Below are 18,982 nucleotides of genomic sequence, written 5' to 3' on the forward strand. Positions count from 1 at the left end.
CCTCAGCGTTCTAAGGCTGTTATGACCCTCCTTGGGCTGCAGGTTGAGAAACACTGCATTAAAAATGAAAAGCTGGCACTAAAGATGGTCCCTCCATTTTGAGGTGTCCACAAAACAAACCCCAATGTGAAAGTGGGGTTTCAAGTTGGATGCAGATCCAGAATATACTATATTTCTCATGCAGGACTAGATGAACTCCAGAATATGTCGCGAGTGCCCAGGCTCCACGAAGCCCAGGTTGAGAACACATAGCTTAGAGGGCTGCGCCTCTAAGGCTGAGGACGGAGGCTTGGCTGCCCTGAAGGGTGTGGAGGAATTTCTTAGGCTGAGGCCCCCAGGGCCCCGCCCACCTTCTTAGACCACATGGTGAAGCCCCTGTGTGTGCGGCGTGAAGGCGGAGGTTGGCGCTGCTTCCCTTGGGTCCTCTCCAGGATTCAACCTCACGAAGACGTCTCTTCTAGACTTTTCCCCTGTACTTAACACGCTCCCTCCTCCTCCCGACCAACCATCTTATTTTGATTGGAATTCTTTTGCTTGCCTGAGGAAAGGAAAAAACAAGAAAGGAAGTTCTAAACTTTTCATTAGGTAGTTAGGATAAGAAGTCTTCTGGGGTAGTCGGATTAAAGCTCGGTGGCTCTCACTGGCTCTTACAAGCTAATGGAGCACCGGAAGCTCATTGGCGGCTGCAGTGAGCATTTTGCGGGAGTAATTATACAAGGCCACGGTGGTTTTCAGTAACAAGGTAACTCTAGGTAAGGAGAGAACTCCCTGAAACTTCTGATTTGCTGGAATCCTCTTCATTTTCTTTCTTCATTAAGAGGAGCCCAGGAGAGACAAAGGCCTCGACGGGCAGCTCTTCTGGGAGGCTGCTCTCAATCGGGGATTTCTGCCTGAACAGCCCCGATTGCCTGGTCCCTTGGCTGGGTCCTGGCACACCTGGGAGAGCCCTGATGGACCAGGTTTACACGGATTGAGATTTGGGGTCCAGAATCAGACGCTCTGGACTATAGGATGGAGAGGGTTGGGTACAGCCATCGGAAGCCTGGGGACAGCTGACCGGGAGGCAGGGAGACTCACAGGCCAGCATCTTCATTGCTGTCGTGTGCGCTGAGAGCAGGCCTGATCGCAGTTAACAAGGCTGAAATCACACCCTCTGTCTCAACTGGGGTCTGTCCATCCTGGGTGGGTGAGGTGTGGGCCTGTGTAAATACAGTCTTTTCTGTCCCAGAGGATTCTTTATGGTGAAACTTTCTTAGACGTGCTACCCTCCCTGGTACCACACCCCCAGCCAGAGTCGTAATCAGGTCGGGGCCTGAGCCTGCCACCCGCAGGTCTGGGCTAAGCGGGCCTGGGAAGGACTTTTCAGCGCCCTTGGCCAGGCCCTGGGGCCTTGCCAAGCCGACCTTGTCCTCTGGGTGGCCCTGCCCGGCCTCTGGCCGGCCTCCCACCTGCATTGAATCATGCCCCTCAGAGGACAGCATGTAACTGTGCTTCCAGATATAGCCCCCGGCCCCCCGGGGGGACAGCGAGGGTCATTGTCACAGAGCTCTCCATCTTTCTGACACCGCATACCCTGCGTGGCTTTCTTCCCTAACTTCTCAGCCTGGCCCAGCCTAGAATTCTGCTCTGTGAGCAAATGTAGAGCTATTTTTTGAAAAAGTATGTGACCTGTTTTTTCTCTTCTCCATCTCCCACTTGAGTTTTCAGGACTGTGCCTTCAGTCTCTGGCCTGGCCCGTCTTCCTCCATCTCACAGTTGTAAATTTGTCCCAGTCAGAGGCTGGCTGCATGGAGGCAGGAATGTGTTGTTTGGTTAAATTGTAAAATTAGCTAGGAAACTTAATGAGGCATTCCGCCTCTGCCTTCTGAAGAGCAGGAAGTTTATGAAGGTGCCTAGAGCCCCTTGCCTAGGAAGGAAGGAAAGAAAGGGAGGGAGCGGCCCAGGAATGTGGAAGAGCCTTGTCCAGGTGAGTTTGCAGGCCTAGGACCCGACTGTGGCCTGTTTAGCTGGGAGGGGCCTGAGAAGTCATCCCTCAAAGCTTCAGCTTTGGGACAGCCTCCATCAGCCACCGTGAACCCACAGGGGCTCCCTCCCTCATGTCCAAGGACCTTGAGGCTGCACCGCTGGCTATGGTTGGCTATTTTAGTGCCAGATTCCTTTTTTGTGGTTGTGCAAGACTGAAGAGACAAAGACCAAACACTTCGTCTTAGAGGGCACCCACAGCAGAAGGGAGAAGGCCAAAGCCAACAGTTATATGGGTGGCTGACATTTACTGAGGGCTGACAGGTGCCCGGGACTGTGCCAGATACTTTATTCCATGATCTCATGTGACCCCCATGAGACCCCTATGACGACCCCTATTGTCATGTCCACTTTATGGATGAAGAAACTGAGTTTACTTGCCCAGGATTGCCCAGCAAGGAAGAGGCAGAGTGCGGCTATAAACGCAGGTCTGCCTGCCTCCAAAGCCCCTGGTCTTAACCTCGGAGGTAAAATTCCAGCTTCCAGTCCTTTCCTGTTTCCAATCCTTTCCTGCCTGCCCACTTCTCCCAGCCCCCAGCTCACGCGGCACAGACTGCATGCTTGCAAAAGCTCACCCTGAAGTTTTGGAAGAGCTGCCAACAGCCTATATTCTGCGCTCACCAAATTCTCAGGTCCTCTAATGACACCAAACAAACCTTCCAGTTTTCAAGCAGCAATTCGATGCCATTTTAGTTGTCAGATGCACTTTAATAAGGCTTAACATGGGAAATTTTTACCCTTCCTGGACCTTTTGCATGAGGTCAGCCAGAAAAGGCGAGGTTTTTTTTTTTCCTGGGGGTGGGGGCGGTGGGGTTGAAGGCCATCAAAAAATCTAGAAACAATAAATGCTGGAGAGCGTGTGGAGAAAAGGGAACACTCTTGCACTGCTGGTGGGAATGTAAATTGACACGGCCACTATGGATAACAGTATGGAGGTTCCTTAAAAAACTACGAATAGAACTACCATACGACCCAGCGATCCCACTACTGGGCATATACCCTGAGAAAACCATAATTCAAAAAGAGTCATGTACCAAAATGTTGATTGCAGCTCTATTTACAATAGCCAGGACATGGAAGCAACCTAAGTGTCCATCAACAGATGAATGGATAAAGAATAGGTGGCACATATATACAATGGAAGATTACTCAGCCATAAAAAGAAATGAAACTGAGTTATTTGTAGTGAGGTGGATGGACCTAGAGTCTGTCATACAGAGTGAAGTAAGTCAGAAAGAGAAAAACAAAATACCGTATGCTGGGCTTCCCTGATGGCGCAGTGATTGAGAATCTGCCTGCCGATGCAGGGGACACGAGTTCGTGCCCCTGTCCGGGAAGATCCCACATGCCGCGGAGCGGCTGGGCCCATGAGCCATGGCCGCTGAGCCTGCGCCTCCGGAGCCTGTGCTCTGCAACGGGAGAGGCCACAGCAGTGAGAGGCCCGCGTACCAAAAAAAAAAAAAAAAAACAAAAACAAAATACCGTATGCTAACACATATATATGGAATCTAAGAAAAAAAATGTCATGAAGAGCCTAGGGATAGGATGGGAATAAAACACAGACCTACTAGAGCATGGACTTGAGGATATGGGGAGGGGGAAGGGTAAGCTGCAACAAAATGATAGAGTGGCATGGACATACATACACTACCAAACGTAGGGTGGATAGCTAGTGGGAAGCAGCCGCATAGCACAGGGAGATCAGCTTGGTGGTTTGTGACCACCTAGAGGGGTGGGAGGGAGGGAGAAGCAAGAGGGAAGAGATATGGGAACATATGTATATGTATAACTGATTCACTTTGTTGTAAAGCAGAAACTAACACACCATTGTAAAGCAATTATACTCCAATAAAGATGTTAAAAAAAAAAAAAAAAAAAAGAATGGGCATTAAGTGCGACAGGCAATGTTTCTGTTTGGAAAAGTGTGGAATCTTAAGGCTCCTGAATTTTGAGCCTGGAATCGTCAATGCCGTGGCTGTAATGTAACACCTCAATTATGGTTCAGGGGGTAAGGAAGAAAGACTCTGAAACCTGCAAGCTTCTTTAGATCCACAGCCTGAGCCACAATTAAGGTTTCAGAAACACCAAAGGCAAACCAATGAGTGTCATTTTTAACCAGTTTGAACATTTTACTACTTCCTAACATCAGAAGCACCCGGGCTGGAGAGCCTGCTTCTTGTCCTCAATAAAGTGATTAAGCTGAATGGGTGTTGGGGAGTATTATTAGGCTGAGAAGTGCTAAAAATAGAAATGCTCTGTTTTCTGAAAGCCACAGCAGGCCTGGAGAGACTGGCAGCCTCAAGGTGCCACTGAGAGGCCTGAGGAAGGGGAGAGGGGGGGTGACAGTCCCCGGGGCCCCCGGTCTGAGATGGGGTGGTGGGTGTTATGACGGGCAAGCCAGGTGATGGGCCTCTTTCCCAGCTGTTCATCGAGAATAGAGTGACAGTGGAAGCTGTGGATTGGTTGCTTCTGCCTTGGTTTTGAAGAACACCTCCCCCCTCCCCGTGTGTGTGTGTGTGTGTGTGTGTGTGTGTGTGTATTAATGAATTTAAAGTAACTGACAATGCTGGAGTCTAGGATGGACAACTTACCCTAAAATTTACACATTCAGCCCTAAACTAATTGGGTTTACCTGCTGCTCTTGGTGGGGGGGGGATCTAATTTGGGCAGTGAGTAAAGGGCAAATTATAGGGGCACATGCAGACAGAGCTGGGGAAGGGGAGAGACCTCAGAGCCAAGATTGAGCATCTGCTGTGTCGGGCCCGGATTAACTAGGATGCTCGGGGAAGATGGAGGAAAAGGACTTTTTGGTTAACTGAAGGTCAACCTAGAAAACCTTGTCTATTTCATTCTTTGTAGTTTGCTGTCATTCATCAATGTGAGAGGCCATTTTTCTACTTTAAGTGAATACAATTGATTGTTTTTTATGATAAAAGATCTTGCTGGCTTAGAAGCCAAAAGGAGAATGCCCAGGAAGGGAGCCAATCAGGGAAGGATATTCCCAACTGTGCTTTTATTGGAAGTCAGTCTTGAAGATCGGTGGAACCTTTTTCTTCTGTCAAGCCCTGCACATTTTCGTATCTTGAACTCATTCCTCCCCCTAACAGCTTTAGGAGGCAGCGGGGGTGGGGGGGCTGGGAACACGATGCCCATTTTACAGGTGGAGAACCAGAGGCCAAGTAGTACATCGGAGTCCACAGCACAGCCAGGTCAGTCCAGGCCCTGTCTGATGGACAGCGGTGGCGCATTCCTGGACCAAGAGGGGAGGGTTGTTCTTTAAAGAAGAGCGATGAACTGAGAAGGTGGCCTCAGAGAAGGTGGGAAAGATCTCCTACCTCCAGGGATGAGCCAGAGTATGGAGAACAGCAGAGGCCTCGAGCGCATTGCCTCTGGGACCTTTTTCTACTCCCCTTAATATGAACTTCTTACTCTTTAACCTTTTGTATAATCAGAGGCCCTGATGGTTAGGTGGGCTTCCCATGCTGTCACCCTGATTGAGTTTGTTTCTCTTTCTTTACGCTTACTGGCTATGAGACCTTGGACCAGTGAACTAAGCTTTTCAAACCTCAATTTTCACCTCTATAAAATGGGGATAATCTTAGAATTGATGGCAGAGTTCAGTGGTATGTGGCACATAAAGTAGTTAGTATGGTGCTTATTTATTTTGTGATAAATGTTCACTAACTGTTAGTTATCAGTATTTTTTTTTGCGGTACGCGGGCCTCTCACCGTTGTGGCCTCTCCCGCTGCGGAGCACAGGCTCCGGACGCGCAGGCTCAGCGGCCATGGCTCACGGGCCCAGCCGCTCCGTGGCATGTGGGATCTTCCCGGACCGGGGCACGAACCCGTGTCCCCTGCATCGGCAGGCGGACTCTCAACCTCTGCGCCACCAGGGAAGCCCTATCAGTATTCTTATTATTACCGTCAGTGCTGCAGCAGCGGCAGCGTCGTGGCTCCTCATCGCAGGGCAGCCCTTGCGGGACCTCTAGCATCCTGGGAAGGGAGGAGTTAGGGTGCAGTTGCCAAACACCAGTCCCCATTGTTGGGCACCTTCACGTGCATCATCTCCTGTGAACTTCCTAACGAGCTTGTGGCCTCCTTTCTGGCTGAGTGGTGCCCCCTGGAGTTGTGCAATTTCACAGTCCCCCTGTAGGATACAAGGGATGAATCATTACCTCTTTAGCAGGTGAGGAAACCGAGGCTCACAGAGGTTAGATGCAGCTGGTGGGCACCTGAGCTGGAATCTGTCGACATCAAAGCCAGGGATAGACTCGACAATGACTAAATCCTGCCTCTTCCTGGCAGCCTGGCTGGATGTCTGTGAGGGCTGTGGCATGGCTTCCTGGTGGGGCTCTCAGGAGAAGAGAAGTCTCTGTCTGCGGGGCTCTTCCAGGTCACAGCCAAGGGAATAGTCAACAGACACTCAACAGACACTTGTATGCAGATCCCTGCCCGCTGCTTGTCACACTGTGACGGCATTTGAAGCCCTCTGAAATGCTTTGTTCCCTGTCACCTGTTGAAATATGACTGCCTAGGGGTATTTCAAGTTAAAAACAAAGTACACACACACACACACACACACACACACACACACACACACACACACACACAGGGTTGCAAGTGGAATTGGAGAAAGATGCCAGGAGTTGGGAGAGAGCAGGGGATTCTGAAAGGAGTGGGGATAAAGGAATTCCCTCTATACGGATCCCAAAGAGATCCCAGGGCTGTGAGAAGCCTTGGCGTGCTTTTCAGTCAGTGAGAAATGAGGGAGGAAGGATCCTGCCAGGAGAAAGGGAGGGAAGGCCAGAAAGCAGTTAGGGCTGAGCAAGGCTGCCCTCCCTTTTCTCTGAAAGCACCTCCAGGGAAAATTTAATTGGAGGGAGTATCAGGGCATGTTAGGAGACTGGAGTGGTGGTAAACATCAGCTTGTGATCTGTGGCTAGGCAGGGATTTGATTCTGGCCATCACCCCTGGAGTGGCCTGGTTTTACTTTTCCCCATCCTCCAGGCAGTACCCATGACCCTTACTCTGGGAGGCGGGGGCGGGGGGGGGCATCCCCTCCATGCCAGATTTCGGGTGAAGGCCCGTGACCGGGAACTCCAGAGGTGCTTCTGTAGAAGGAGCAAGGTAATTGAGGTTGAGAGCAGGAGGCCAAAGGCTTAGGTCACAAAAAGTGCTTTGAGGCTGCTAGATGCCAGCAGAAAGCCCTCTCTCCATTATGATCCTCTCACCTGAGAATCCCCAAGTGGGGACCAGGGAGGAAGACAGTTGTTGGTGACCAAGGGTTGAGGGGTATCTAGTAAAATCATGGCGGAAATCCCCACTGGGGTTTTTCTGGCCTTTTTACTTAGTTTCTTACAAAAGCCAAGACCGCAGTGCTACAGGACGAAGCCGTGAACACCTGAAAGCTTGGGTGTTCCCTGGAACTCAGGGGTCAGCCTGTGCCTCCCTGGCTCAGACCAGCTCTCTCTGGCTAATGATTCAGTGTCTGGACTGTCCGTTCCACTTTGCCCGCCTGATAGAGAAAGGTCTTCCCCTGGGGAGGGAACCCCCTGGCTGGATCCAGCCCCAGCTTGATCCAGGCACCATCGTCCCATAACAAAGGGTTGTAAGCATTTGAGCCCCTTTTTCAGCCATGCTTAGCCGCCTTTGCCGTGTGCTTCCAGCTGCTTCTCCAACAACACCCTGTCATCTTTTCTTCTCCCTTAGATCTCAACTAAAAACTTGTCATCTGTAGATGGGGAAATGAAGTGCCTCACCCAAGGCCACACAGCTCAGGCACGGACAGTCAGGGCTCTGGGTCCATTTCTCCCTGTGCTGCTGCAGGAAAGCTGGGTGCCCCTGGGTGCCCCTGGCCAGCAGACCCCTCCTCGAGCCAGCTGTCCACCTGCCTTATCTGTGGCGGGGGGGGGCTCTTCTCTCATCCCAAACAGCAGAAGCCCATGCATTCAAGAGCCCCAGAGAATGCAGTGTCTCACCTTTCTGGGCCATATACTCATTGCAGGTGGGCCGTCTCCCAGGAGCTGTGGGGCTGGAGTATTACTGGAGTTACACCCCAACTCTCTTCCCCATTCTTGTGTGCATTGCGAGTTTCATGCTTATAGTGGGCAAAAACCCAACTGCTCTCCTCAAAAGAAATGAACCCAACTGAAGAAAGCCAAGGCTTCTCAGCAGATGTCAAGAGATATGGACTCAACTGAAGAAAGCCAAGGCTTCTCAGCAGATGTCGAGGGCAAAATAAAGTCAAATATAAGTGCACAAAACTCATTGTTTCCTACCCACTAGAGGCAGTTCCAGCATTTCCTCATAGGAGGAGCAAAGGTGTATCAATCTCGGTGGAAGAGCTTCCTTTTCCTGAGCTGGACTTTGCTTTGGCTCAGCCCACACTCTGTTCTCACTAGAATTGTATGTCTGTTGGGCTCAGGCCAAAGGCTGGTCTCCTGGAGCTCATCAACTTGATGAAGTGAAATTATTCCATAATCATAATAACTATCTAGGCACTTACTGTGTGCCAGGTACTTCGTACGGGTTCTTGTTCACCCTATCTTAGGAGGACAGATAACCCCATTTTAAGGAGGGAGGTAAGGCCACAAAGTTGATGCCAGACGCATACCACCAGTGAACGGCAGAGCCCCAAAGCTGTGTCTAACCACTAGCCACTGTAGGACTTCACCTCGGGGAGATCTCTGAGTTGACACGGTGTGTCTGGAAGAAATTCTACTGCATCACAACAAGGGCTGACATTCCCACGGTAAGAGAGGCTTTTGTGCCATTGCACTGATTCCCACCATACTTTGATTAGCCAATCATGAAAGATGCCTGGGCAAGAAAGGGATTAAAGGCAGCGGTAAGGTGAACCCCTAAATCAGCGCTCTTAGATTTCAGGAAGACTTGTATGTTGTTTTCATTGCAACAGATTTACCATCGTTTAAAATAATTCACCTGAAATAGGTTTGCACTCATCTCAGTAGGAGGACGATAATGCCCGTCAAAACTTGGCCATGGGTGTTGGGAGGTGAGGGGGGATGGGCCATTTCTTTGATCTTCTCCCAGTGGAGGGTGATGGGGCCATGTGTTTAGTTGTACATTGTTGGTTTGTATGGGGGTGTCTTGGGGGTGCACAACCATCATTGTCATTTGCCTTTCTTTATCTTGCACACCCCAGAGAAAGTCTGCTGAAGACTTACCCAGAGTGGGGGTCTCTCCTCCTTCCTTTTTTCTCTTTGTGTTCGCTCTGGGGTGGTAAGAATATTTTAAATGTTATTATATGTTTACTGCATGCATTTGACGTCTATGTGGGTCTCAGACATGGATACTGGGGGAGGAAGCAGTGGTAATAAGGATGATGTTAGGGACAAGTAGCTTTTGCTGGACATGGTGGGAAAGACTTTACATACACTATTTAAATGAATCACCACTCAACCCTGTGAAGTAGATATTCTGTGCCCGGTTTTACAGGTGAAGAAACAGGCCCAGAGAAGGTAATTAGTTTACCCAGAGTGGTAGCTAGAAATGGTAGAACGCAGGACTTGAATCTGTGTTTGTTTGATTCCAGAACAAGGGTTCTTCTCTACTAGGCAGCTGTATTTTGAGTGTGTGTGTTTCTGCTGGCCATGGACTGTGTTACAAAGCCTATCGGGTTACCTGCTGGTGCTAAAAGTGGCAACAGAGGAGTTTTCTAAGCCTCTCTGGGCTGCGAACTGAGTGGCAGGGATAAGGGACAAGGTGGACCTCTGTTTTCTCTGTGAGATATGAGAGCAGGAACAGTGAAAGCCAAGGGTGCCAGGGTACTGTAGAACCTCCTGGTAGTATGATGTTTATCAGGTAGGCTAAGAAATGGTCTCTCAGACTAGAGATGCCTCAGCCCTTCCTTTTGACCCATTCCAAGATCTCATCTTCTACAGAATGGACTTCCAGCCAGATGTGCGGTGTCCGGCACTTACCAGGTCACTGGTGGGAAATTGACTTCCAGAGATCGGAAAGCCTGCTGCCCGAGATCCCCGGTCATTCAATGATCTCTGTCGCCCGGCCAGGGAGACTGTCCTGGTGGCTTTCTCAGTCCTACCTTTGATTGAGGCCCTGTGTCATTAGTTCATCCCCCCACCCCCATCCTGTAGTGAGGCCAGGCCCTGAGGACCTTTCTCCTCCTTCACTGTCACGGCTGAGCCGATCAGTAGGGCTGGCTGTTTTCCAGGCAACCCACATCTGCCCACCTGCTTTCCCTTTTCCCTCTCCCCTGAATCTGTGTATCTTATGGAGGTGCTGGTTTTGTATCAGTTTCTGTTTTGTTGATAAAGGTGAAAGAGAGAGAGAGAAAGAACGTGTTAGAGAGAGAGCAGGCCTTCCAGCTCCTCTCAGGGAGTACACATCTCCTTGAGTGAAAGAACACGCAGTGCTGGCCTTTGGAATTGGCAGCCGGTGTACTGTTCTCTGTCAGATAAGAGGTACTGTAAATAAAACTGTACACCATGGCCCGTTGTAAAATTGCCCGGTGTCTGTACTCATTGTTCTGACAGCTTATGCTTTTTTTGGGTCTGCTGTTTTGGTACACTCTGTACTTCCTTATGTAAGCAGGCATGCATATCTCATCAGAACAGTCAAGATGTTTATTTTAAAATCTCAAGGAATTAAAAGAAAAAGGACACAGTACTCAACATCAGATGCTGGCAAACATTAGGTGTTTTTTCAGTGGTTCCTTCCCCCCCCTCCCCCCTCCCCCCTCCCTTCTTGTTAGCACGGGGGTGGGAGAAGTTTTGGAGGGGGAGGGATTTTGAAATTGTTTTCTTCTCTCATTGGCTTCTGCCTTATTTACTTCCGAGAGACTCCAGCCCACATCTGATTGTGTTCAGTATCTTCTCGTCCCCTTCCTAGATGCTCGGGACCCCCCACCCCTTTTCTGGGCAGGAAGGCTAGTGGGGAGGAAGGTTCTGTACTCTGCCAAGGGGGAGAAGGCAGAGGTCATGGCTGAGGAGGAGCTCAGCTGCGGGGAGCCTGCCTGACATGCTTCTACTGGATTTCAGCTCTGTTGCTGTTGGAATGCTGGGCGTTTGATAGAAAGCTTTATGGGTTTGAAAGTGCTTTTCTGGCATGTTCTCTCCTTTGATTCCTGCGAGTCAGGGTGATCCTCAGCCCAGAGTGAAGTGGCTCCCACACACGGAGGCTTTACACCGGCTCCAGCCTCCATGTGGGCTGTGGCGACTGCCTCCTTTCTTTTCACCCAGCCTTAACCTGCTGTGAACCCTCCTCCTTCCTCTGGCCCCCGTCTAACTTTCTGGAGGCATCAGGAAGTCAGGGGGAAAGGGGAGAATTCAGAATGGTCCCCCCCCCCACACCCCCGTGCAGCATCCCTGGGAGACTGGCAGGGGCGAGAATGTCTGTCTGTCTGTCTTTCCCTTAACACCGACTCTCAGATGAACTCAGTGCCTGGGCTGGGAGTGGGATCACTCAGCAGACCTCTGCCAGCCATTGAAGGGTCCACTGGGACTGACCGGAGCCTCCTGAATGTCCTGGAGGAGGGCTTGCTTGTTTGCTGCGGGGCTGTGAATCCTGGGCGGCTGTGTGGGGAGGAGAGGGCCCACGAAAGGGACATCCTGCTCCAGAGGAAGCAGACAGCTCCACTTTCTAAGCTTTCCTTTCCTTCTCCCCAAAACTGCCTGAGTTCCAGCCACAGACCGTTTCCTTGAGTTTTGAAAAAGGGACAGCAGGGAACCCAGGGTGTGTAGAAGGACTCTGCCACCCCCTAGGGGACAGCCTGTCAGTGACCCCTTCCCAGGCCGGTTCTGTGCCCGGGGAACCTACCCGAGGGTTTCTTTGTTTATCAGGCAATCAGTGAGCATCAACTGTGTGCCAGGCACAGAGTGGAGAATTGGGGGTGGAGCAGAGGACAAGACAGATGCCAGTCCTGCTCTCACGGAGCTTACAGTCTGCTGGGGAGACAGAAGAGAGGAAAGGAGCCCAGAAGGCAGCGCAGGACCTGTGAATGGGGCTCCTGGGGCTTGTCAGGTTCGGATGTAAAAGCTGGGGGGAGGGTGTGCCGTGGGAAGGAGGAAGGAAGAGCCACCGATACTGACATGCTGGTTGTATAACAGATCTTCCCGCTCCTTCAACAAGACAATCACTCACGTTTAAATTAGCAGGACAAGGGGTGTGTGTGTATGTGTGTGTGTGCGCGCGCGCGCGCGATTATAGTGAAATATGTCTTTACAAATGTGAGACTCACTTTACGCAAGATAAATGGCCCCCAAATAGCTGTACACTGAATTTCAGTAAAAATCAATCATACTTTGCACAGAGGAGTTCTTGAAAGGAGTCCTGGCTCCGAGCCTGGCTGGGTTGATGGTCAGTGCCACTGACCGGTTCTGTGGCTCTGCCCCCATGCATGGCCCCAGCGCTTTCCCCACCCTGTCACAACCCCTTTGGGACTGTCTCTCGCTATTCCCATTTTCCGGATGGAGCGACAGCCTCACTGAGATGAGGCAGCTCGCTGAGGGGCACAGCTGGTGATTTGCTTGGCTGGGATTTGAACTGGGATCTGTCTTACGGGAACCCTGAGCTCTTAATCTTAACCACATTCTGCTGCTTCCCCCCCACGGCCCCCGCCACCCCCGCCGCCCCCGGGAGTATAAAGAACGTTAGTAATCTCATAGCCACAGAGTGCCTGGCAATTAACAAGTTTTGTGTTTGTTAATATCCACTGTCTCCTTCAATCCTGACAGCCTCCAGTGAGGTAGAGGGATCCGATCATTCCCATTTCACAGACGGGGACACAGGCCCGTTGAGGTGTGGTGGTGTGTGTGATATCCACGGCAGGGAGCGGCTGAGCCAGGCCCGGGAGCCAGTTCTCCGCACGTTGGATCTTACCATTACCTCCTCTAGTTCACTCAGATCTGTGATTGCTGGGGAGGAGGTGTGGGTCTAGCCCACTTTATCATGGTATGGTTCTGCCTCTTTGCCATTTAATTTCTCTTCCTGCAATCCATACCCCATCTCTCCCTCTCCCCTCTCTTATGCGAGGCCAACCGGCCAGCCTCCTCACTCTTCCTTTGCCTGCAACGGGCTTTCTTAGAGAGTTGGGCTTACCTTCTCGTTCTCCCCTCAGATGTCAGCTCATCCTATATAAAATAACAGCACCCGCCCTCTCTGTCCCTCTTCACCTATTTCTCTCTTTATCACTTATTGCCACCTATTTTATATTTACCTGACTTTTATTTTTTTAAATTAAACAATTTTTTTTTTGGCTGCACTGTGTGGCATGTGGGATCTTACCCGGACCAGGGATCGAACACCGTGCCCCCTGCAGTGGGAGCGCAGAGTCTTAACCACTGGACCACCAGGGAGGCCCCTTACTCGACTTTTTAAAATGTGCCTTCCCCTCTGGAATATAAGCTCTTTGAGGGCAGGGATTTGTCTCTTTTGTCCATTTGCTGTAAGCTCCCCCTTGGCATCTACTTAACACACATTCCGAAAACATCCTGTTTGTGTAGGAAGGAGATGGGGAGGAATGTCTGTCCCTGAACCGTGCCCTGGACTTCTCCCCACTCCAGGATGAGCCCAGGAAATATTGGGGGTGGGGGTGGTAAATGCAGCTGATATGTCCGTATGTGCCCACTGTGTTCAACTGGCATGGCCTCCTTCCTTCCCCCCCGACCCCCTTGCACTGATGCTGTATAAATATATTAGTGGCTGAATGATGTCACCGTAATGCATTTTGGGAATGGCGGTGTGGTTTATGCACACTTGAGTTGCTCTGAATGCAAACCTGACACCATACTGAAGGCAGCAGCGAACAACATATGCACAGTAAACAGGCAAAGACTGTCTTATTGATTAACAGATGAGGCCTCTATTATTGATCAAAGCTCGGTGAGGAAATTTATCACTTTTAATTTCAGGGCTGCCAAATATTTCTGCCTCTGAGCCAGCCATTACAGAGACAATTTAAAGGCACATGCCTCCTTGCGAGAGGGGGGTCTCTGCCTCTCTCTGCTTGGCTCTTGTGTCCTGGAACTGCTCGTCCTTGCTGTTGGGCTGGGGGTTTGGGGGGGAGTCTGGGTGGGGGTGGGGAGTGCGGAGGCTTCATGAATGGGGGCTGGCGTGGGAGCCCGTGTCCATGGTATCCGCGTGGGGGGAGGGTTGTCACCCACAGTCACTGAAGACAGGGGACTTTCACACACTCAGCTCAGTTTTGTGACTTCAGCAAGGCAGGGGTGGAGCGGGGAGGACTTTGAGGGCATCCAGATGTGGTCAGGCCTGGGCCAAGCCGGCAGCCTTGCCGAGATCCTGTGTGCTAATCTGCCTTATCTTCATCTGAGCTTGTATGTTGGCGTACATCCGGCCATGGACTGCCTACCTGCACTCCTTCCTTTCTCCCTGCTTCTCAGTCATAAAAGCAGATGCTCCTGCAGCCATGCGGATGGCTGTTTTCTAAGAAACCTCCTCCCCCCAGCCCTTTGAAGCTATGGCATGAGTAGGTTCCTCACCCAGAGGCAGGGCTCCAGCACCATGGCGATGGTGATGGTGAGTCCACGGGGCATCCTCCCCCTTTGCAGTTCCTGCTTCCCTCCTCAGGCCCCTCCTCCCCCTTTCTTCTTTAGGGAGCCATGAGAACCAGTGGCATATAGAAATAAAGAAATAAATACAGTTAAAATCTGATCCCTTACAGATCCGCAGAAAATCATTGCTGGCTAATGATTTGGAACTGGGGAAAGTTTCTCACTATGACGGGTCTGTGACTTCATCTACCCCCTGTCTTCCCACCTCTGCCCTTTGAGGTACTTGCTGCATTTCCATTATAAATGGATGGAAAGTGGCTTGGCTGTCTCTAGTGTGAACACAAGTTGTGACTGCTTTGCCGTCGAGTTCCCTGGCTTTCTTCCCTGGCTTTCTTTGAAGCTCTAGAAGCCGCTGACAGGTCCTTAGCCCTAGGATGCCTGCAGCTTGTAGGGACACCTGGAGGGGATCATGGTATTCTCCCTGCCTTGAGGCGAAATTCAACTCCAACCACCTAAGACAAATGACAATATTTATTTTTAAAGCTCTTAAGGAAAAGTGATTTCATATCTTTACTGGGGCACTTTATCACTCATTTATTTAGTTAGTCAACTAATATTTATTGAGCATCTAATAGAGGGTATATCCTGCTCCTCATTAAGAATGCAGACAAGATCAATGCCCTAAATGTTTATAAGTGTTTAAGTCTATACTAGTACAACTTGTATTCTGAGTTCTCGCCCTTAATGTGCTAAATACTCCAAGGCCAAGATTTTAAAACTATTTAAAGAATAGTGGAACCCTTTTTTCCAAATAGAATTTTACAAAACCTTGATGTATAAAAGCATAAACTGGATTTTAATTTTTGTATTTGGGGAAAGGGAGTTCAGAGCCCAACTTCATATTCACGAGGCATCTTTGCAGATGGACCCCTAGGGAGGCTGAAGGGATTAAGAGCAAAGGCTCTGAAGTCAGACTCACTGGGTTTGAATCCACCTCTGTGGTTACCTACTGTGTGACATTGGGAAAGCTATTTAACCTCTCTGATCTTGAGCTGTCTCATCTGCTAAATGGGTATATTCATACTATGTCCTTGAAAAGGTAGTTAGGATTAAATGAAACGATACATCCTAAATACTTAGCCTCATGCTGGTATACGCCACAGCCTCAGGAAATCTGAGATGGTTTGAAAACAGCACTAGACTGCTTTCTACTACAAATATGTAGAAGAAGTAGTTCTGTCTCTTACAAGACTCTTGATATGAAACTAAAATACAGGTACACTTAAAAGAAATGCTCAGACGTGTTGAAAGGAATGCAGTGCAGCTGCAGATTGGAAAGGGTAGAGCGGTGAGGGGCCGGCGTGCTTGGCGCATGCGTACTCCGGTCTTGGAAATGGACTTGGACCAGAGCGGACAGGAATGAGGCGGGGCGTTGCTCAGGCACAGAGACCCACTGAGGGTCGAGCGGCGGCCACAGAGGGCCAGTGAGGACAACTCCCAGTGGAGCTGGACAGACAACAGGGTCAGGTTATGGAAGGCCTTGAAGCCAAGTAGAGGAATTTAGAATCAGTGCAAATTGTGAGCCACTGTATTTTTTTTAACTTTTAATTTTATATTGGCGTATAGCTGATTAACAATGTTGTGATAGTTTCAGGTGCACAGCAAAGTGACTCAGCCATACCTACACATGTATCCATTCTCCCGCAAACTCCCCTCCCATCCAGGCTGCCACATAACATTGAGCAGAGTTCCCTGTGCTGTACAGTAGGTCCTTATTGGTTATCCTTTTTAAATATAGCAGTGGGTACATGTCAGTCCCAAACTCCCTAACTCTCCCTTCCTTCCCCCCTCCCCGCCGTAACCATAAGTTCCTTCTCTAAGTCTGTGAGTCTGTTTCTGTTTTGTAAATACATTGATTTGTATCATTTCTTTTCAGATTCTGCATATAAGCGATATCATACGATATTTCTCTTTCTCTGTCCGACTTACTTCACTCGATCTGACAATCTCTAGGTCTCTCCGTGTTGCTGCAAGTGGCATTATTTCATTCTTTTTTATGGCTGAGTAATATTCCATTGTATATATCTACCACATCTTCTTTACCCATTCCTCTGTTGCTGGACGTTTAGGTTGCTTCCATGTCTTGAACCATGATATCTTTTTGAGCCAAGGAAACGTGAGGAATCAAGTGGCCTTCGAGGAACCTGCCTCTGTTGGGTGGATCAGAGGGTGGCTGATGGTGTGGCAGCCCTCCTGAGTCATTGGGTCATTCTGGGCATGACCCAACAAGGGCCTCAGTAGGGGCAGTGGTTATCGACATGCAGTGGAAGAGATGCATCTAGAAGACATTTTGAGGGAAAACTGCCAAGGCTTGTGACACACGCCCCCTGGACGAGATAACAGAGCCTTGAAGACTGTTAGCAAGTGTTAGAAAGTCATCTTCACATCGTGACGCTGTCGCTTTGAGGCTTGTAAATATGGTTCCAGAAAAGTCGATCAAATTGAATTGCGTTGAATTGATTTTGTTTATTCCACAGATATGTACAGTAATACGTTCCCACTGGGTGTCAGGCAGGTGCAGCTGTGCATGAGATGAAATATTCCCTCCCTCGGGGAGCTGGAAATGGAGCCACAGGCATTTAGGAGACACCCTAGTGAGGCCGTGACCCGGAATGTACGGGGTGCTTTGGGAGCACAGAGAAGGACTACCTCACCCAGACACGGGGCAAGGGTTTGGGAGCTGAGGCACAAATGATGAAGCAGGGCTAGCCGTACTGTGGGGCTGGGGAGAGGGGCAGGCGTGTCAGAGCCAGAGGAGGTACAGAAGGATGCTTGGAGACCCTGCAGCGAGGAAGCAAAGGGCTGGAGACCAGGGAACAAGGATGAGGGAGAGAGAAGAAGCAGGAAAGAGAAGTGCAAGAAGGGCTTTGTGAGTCACCGTGTAGAGTTTGGACTTTATCCTGAAGGCACTGGGAAGTCATTCAGAAGTTTTAAATGGTCAGGTAGAGGAGGTGGCCGGGTAGACGGTTTAGTTTTAGAAGCACTGAGTTAGGGGTTTATCCAGGTAATGATATGTCAGCAATTTCCATCTTCCCATAAAGTATAATCTGGGCAACAGGGCACGTACTCCTCATTGGATCATAAACTCCTTTCCATCTCTCACCTGGAGCCATACCCCTCAGAATCTCCCTTCTTCTTGGGCATCTCTCCTGGACCCCATCTCTGTCTGTGTTGGTTATGCTGGTTCTGTTCCCTCTTCTGTCTGGGAGAGCCCTTGGTGGGGGCATTCGGAGCTCAGTTGGGTGGGTGATCGTATCTTGGAAGAGGGTCTGGGCTGGCTGCTGGGACCATGGGTTATTCCTGACTTGGGATCTTTGCAGGTGTTAAACCCCCTCCCTCAGGGTCCACCTGCAAGATTTTGGCCCACGACCCCCTTTCCTAATGCAATATCACTCTTGATAATAAGGTAACTGCCTCCCCTTTCTTTCAGCGGGTGCCAAAGCCTTTGTCTGTGATCAGTGTGGTGCCCAGTTTTCGAAGGAGGATGCCCTGGAGACCCACAGGCAGACCCATACTGGTGAGTGACTGATCCTCAATTCCCCAGGTCCTCCGCAGTGTGACGGCACAAGGACGTGAGTATCTTGTTTCCCCAGGGGAGCTGTGAGTGGGGGTGGCTTCTGCCATGCTCAGCTACCCTTGCTTGTGGGGCTGGCTGGGCAGGAATTTATGTGTGTGACTTTGCCCCAGAAGAACAGCTGCCCTGGATTAGGCCAAGACCTCTGTCTCTAATAGGCCACTTAGATCCTATCTTCATGGAGACTCTAGTACATTCTTGTGGAGGCCTTAGGAAGTCCGTGATGTTATCTAAGCATCCCCTTCCCTTGGTGAAGGGTCAGGAAACGTCCTGCACCCCATCTGACTAACTCTGAAACCGTCATGTTGTGGGCTGGTCCTCCCTCTGCAACTGGCTAGTCATTGTCTGAAAGAAAGCAGTCTGTCCACAGGGATGCGTGTGAACAATATTAGCGAACAAAGATATTGCTGTGATTTCACGGCATTAGTGTCGTCTCGTCGTGGTAACTGGCGCCATCATCATCATCATCATCATCGATGTAGCTCACACTTACTGAACGTTCACTATGTGCCAGGCACTGTTCTCGGTGCTTTACCTGATCTCGTTTGTCCAGTCTTTCCATAACTTTGGTAGGTAGGGGGCTACTCCCATGTCATAGATGAGGAAACCGAGGTTCAAAGGAAGGAAAGTGACTTGCTGAAGTGAACGCTGGGGCCAGGAGTGGTATGGCTTAGACTGCCTGGTTTAATCCTGATTCAGCCACTTACTATTTGTGGGACCATGGATCAGTTACTTAAGCTCTCTTAATTGGGGTTTCCTCGTCTGTTAGAAAAGTAGAGTAATAATGGCACCTACCTCATAGCATAGATTTTTGGGGGAGATTAAATAAGATATT

At 50.0% G+C, this 18,982-nt stretch overlaps 1 protein-coding gene across 4 annotated transcripts in view; it reads left to right on the plus strand.

The window, feature by feature from the left end:
* ZBTB16 (zinc finger and BTB domain containing 16) overlaps positions 1-18,982 on the plus strand; it is a 190,800-nt gene that overhangs the window by 112,606 nt on the left and 59,212 nt on the right. For all 4 annotated transcript variants that reach the window (XM_059070195.2, XM_067038973.1, XM_067038972.1 and 1 more), the window contains exon 4: positions 18,004-18,090. In XM_059070195.2, coding sequence (XP_058926178.1) covers positions 18,004-18,090 — 87 coding nt within the window. The remainder of the gene's footprint in view (positions 1-18,003; positions 18,091-18,982) is intronic.

The sequence above is a fragment of the Kogia breviceps genome, chromosome 7 (genome assembly GCF_026419965.1).
Source record: "Kogia breviceps isolate mKogBre1 chromosome 7, mKogBre1 haplotype 1, whole genome shotgun sequence".
NCBI lineage: Eukaryota > Metazoa > Chordata > Mammalia > Artiodactyla > Physeteridae > Kogia > Kogia breviceps.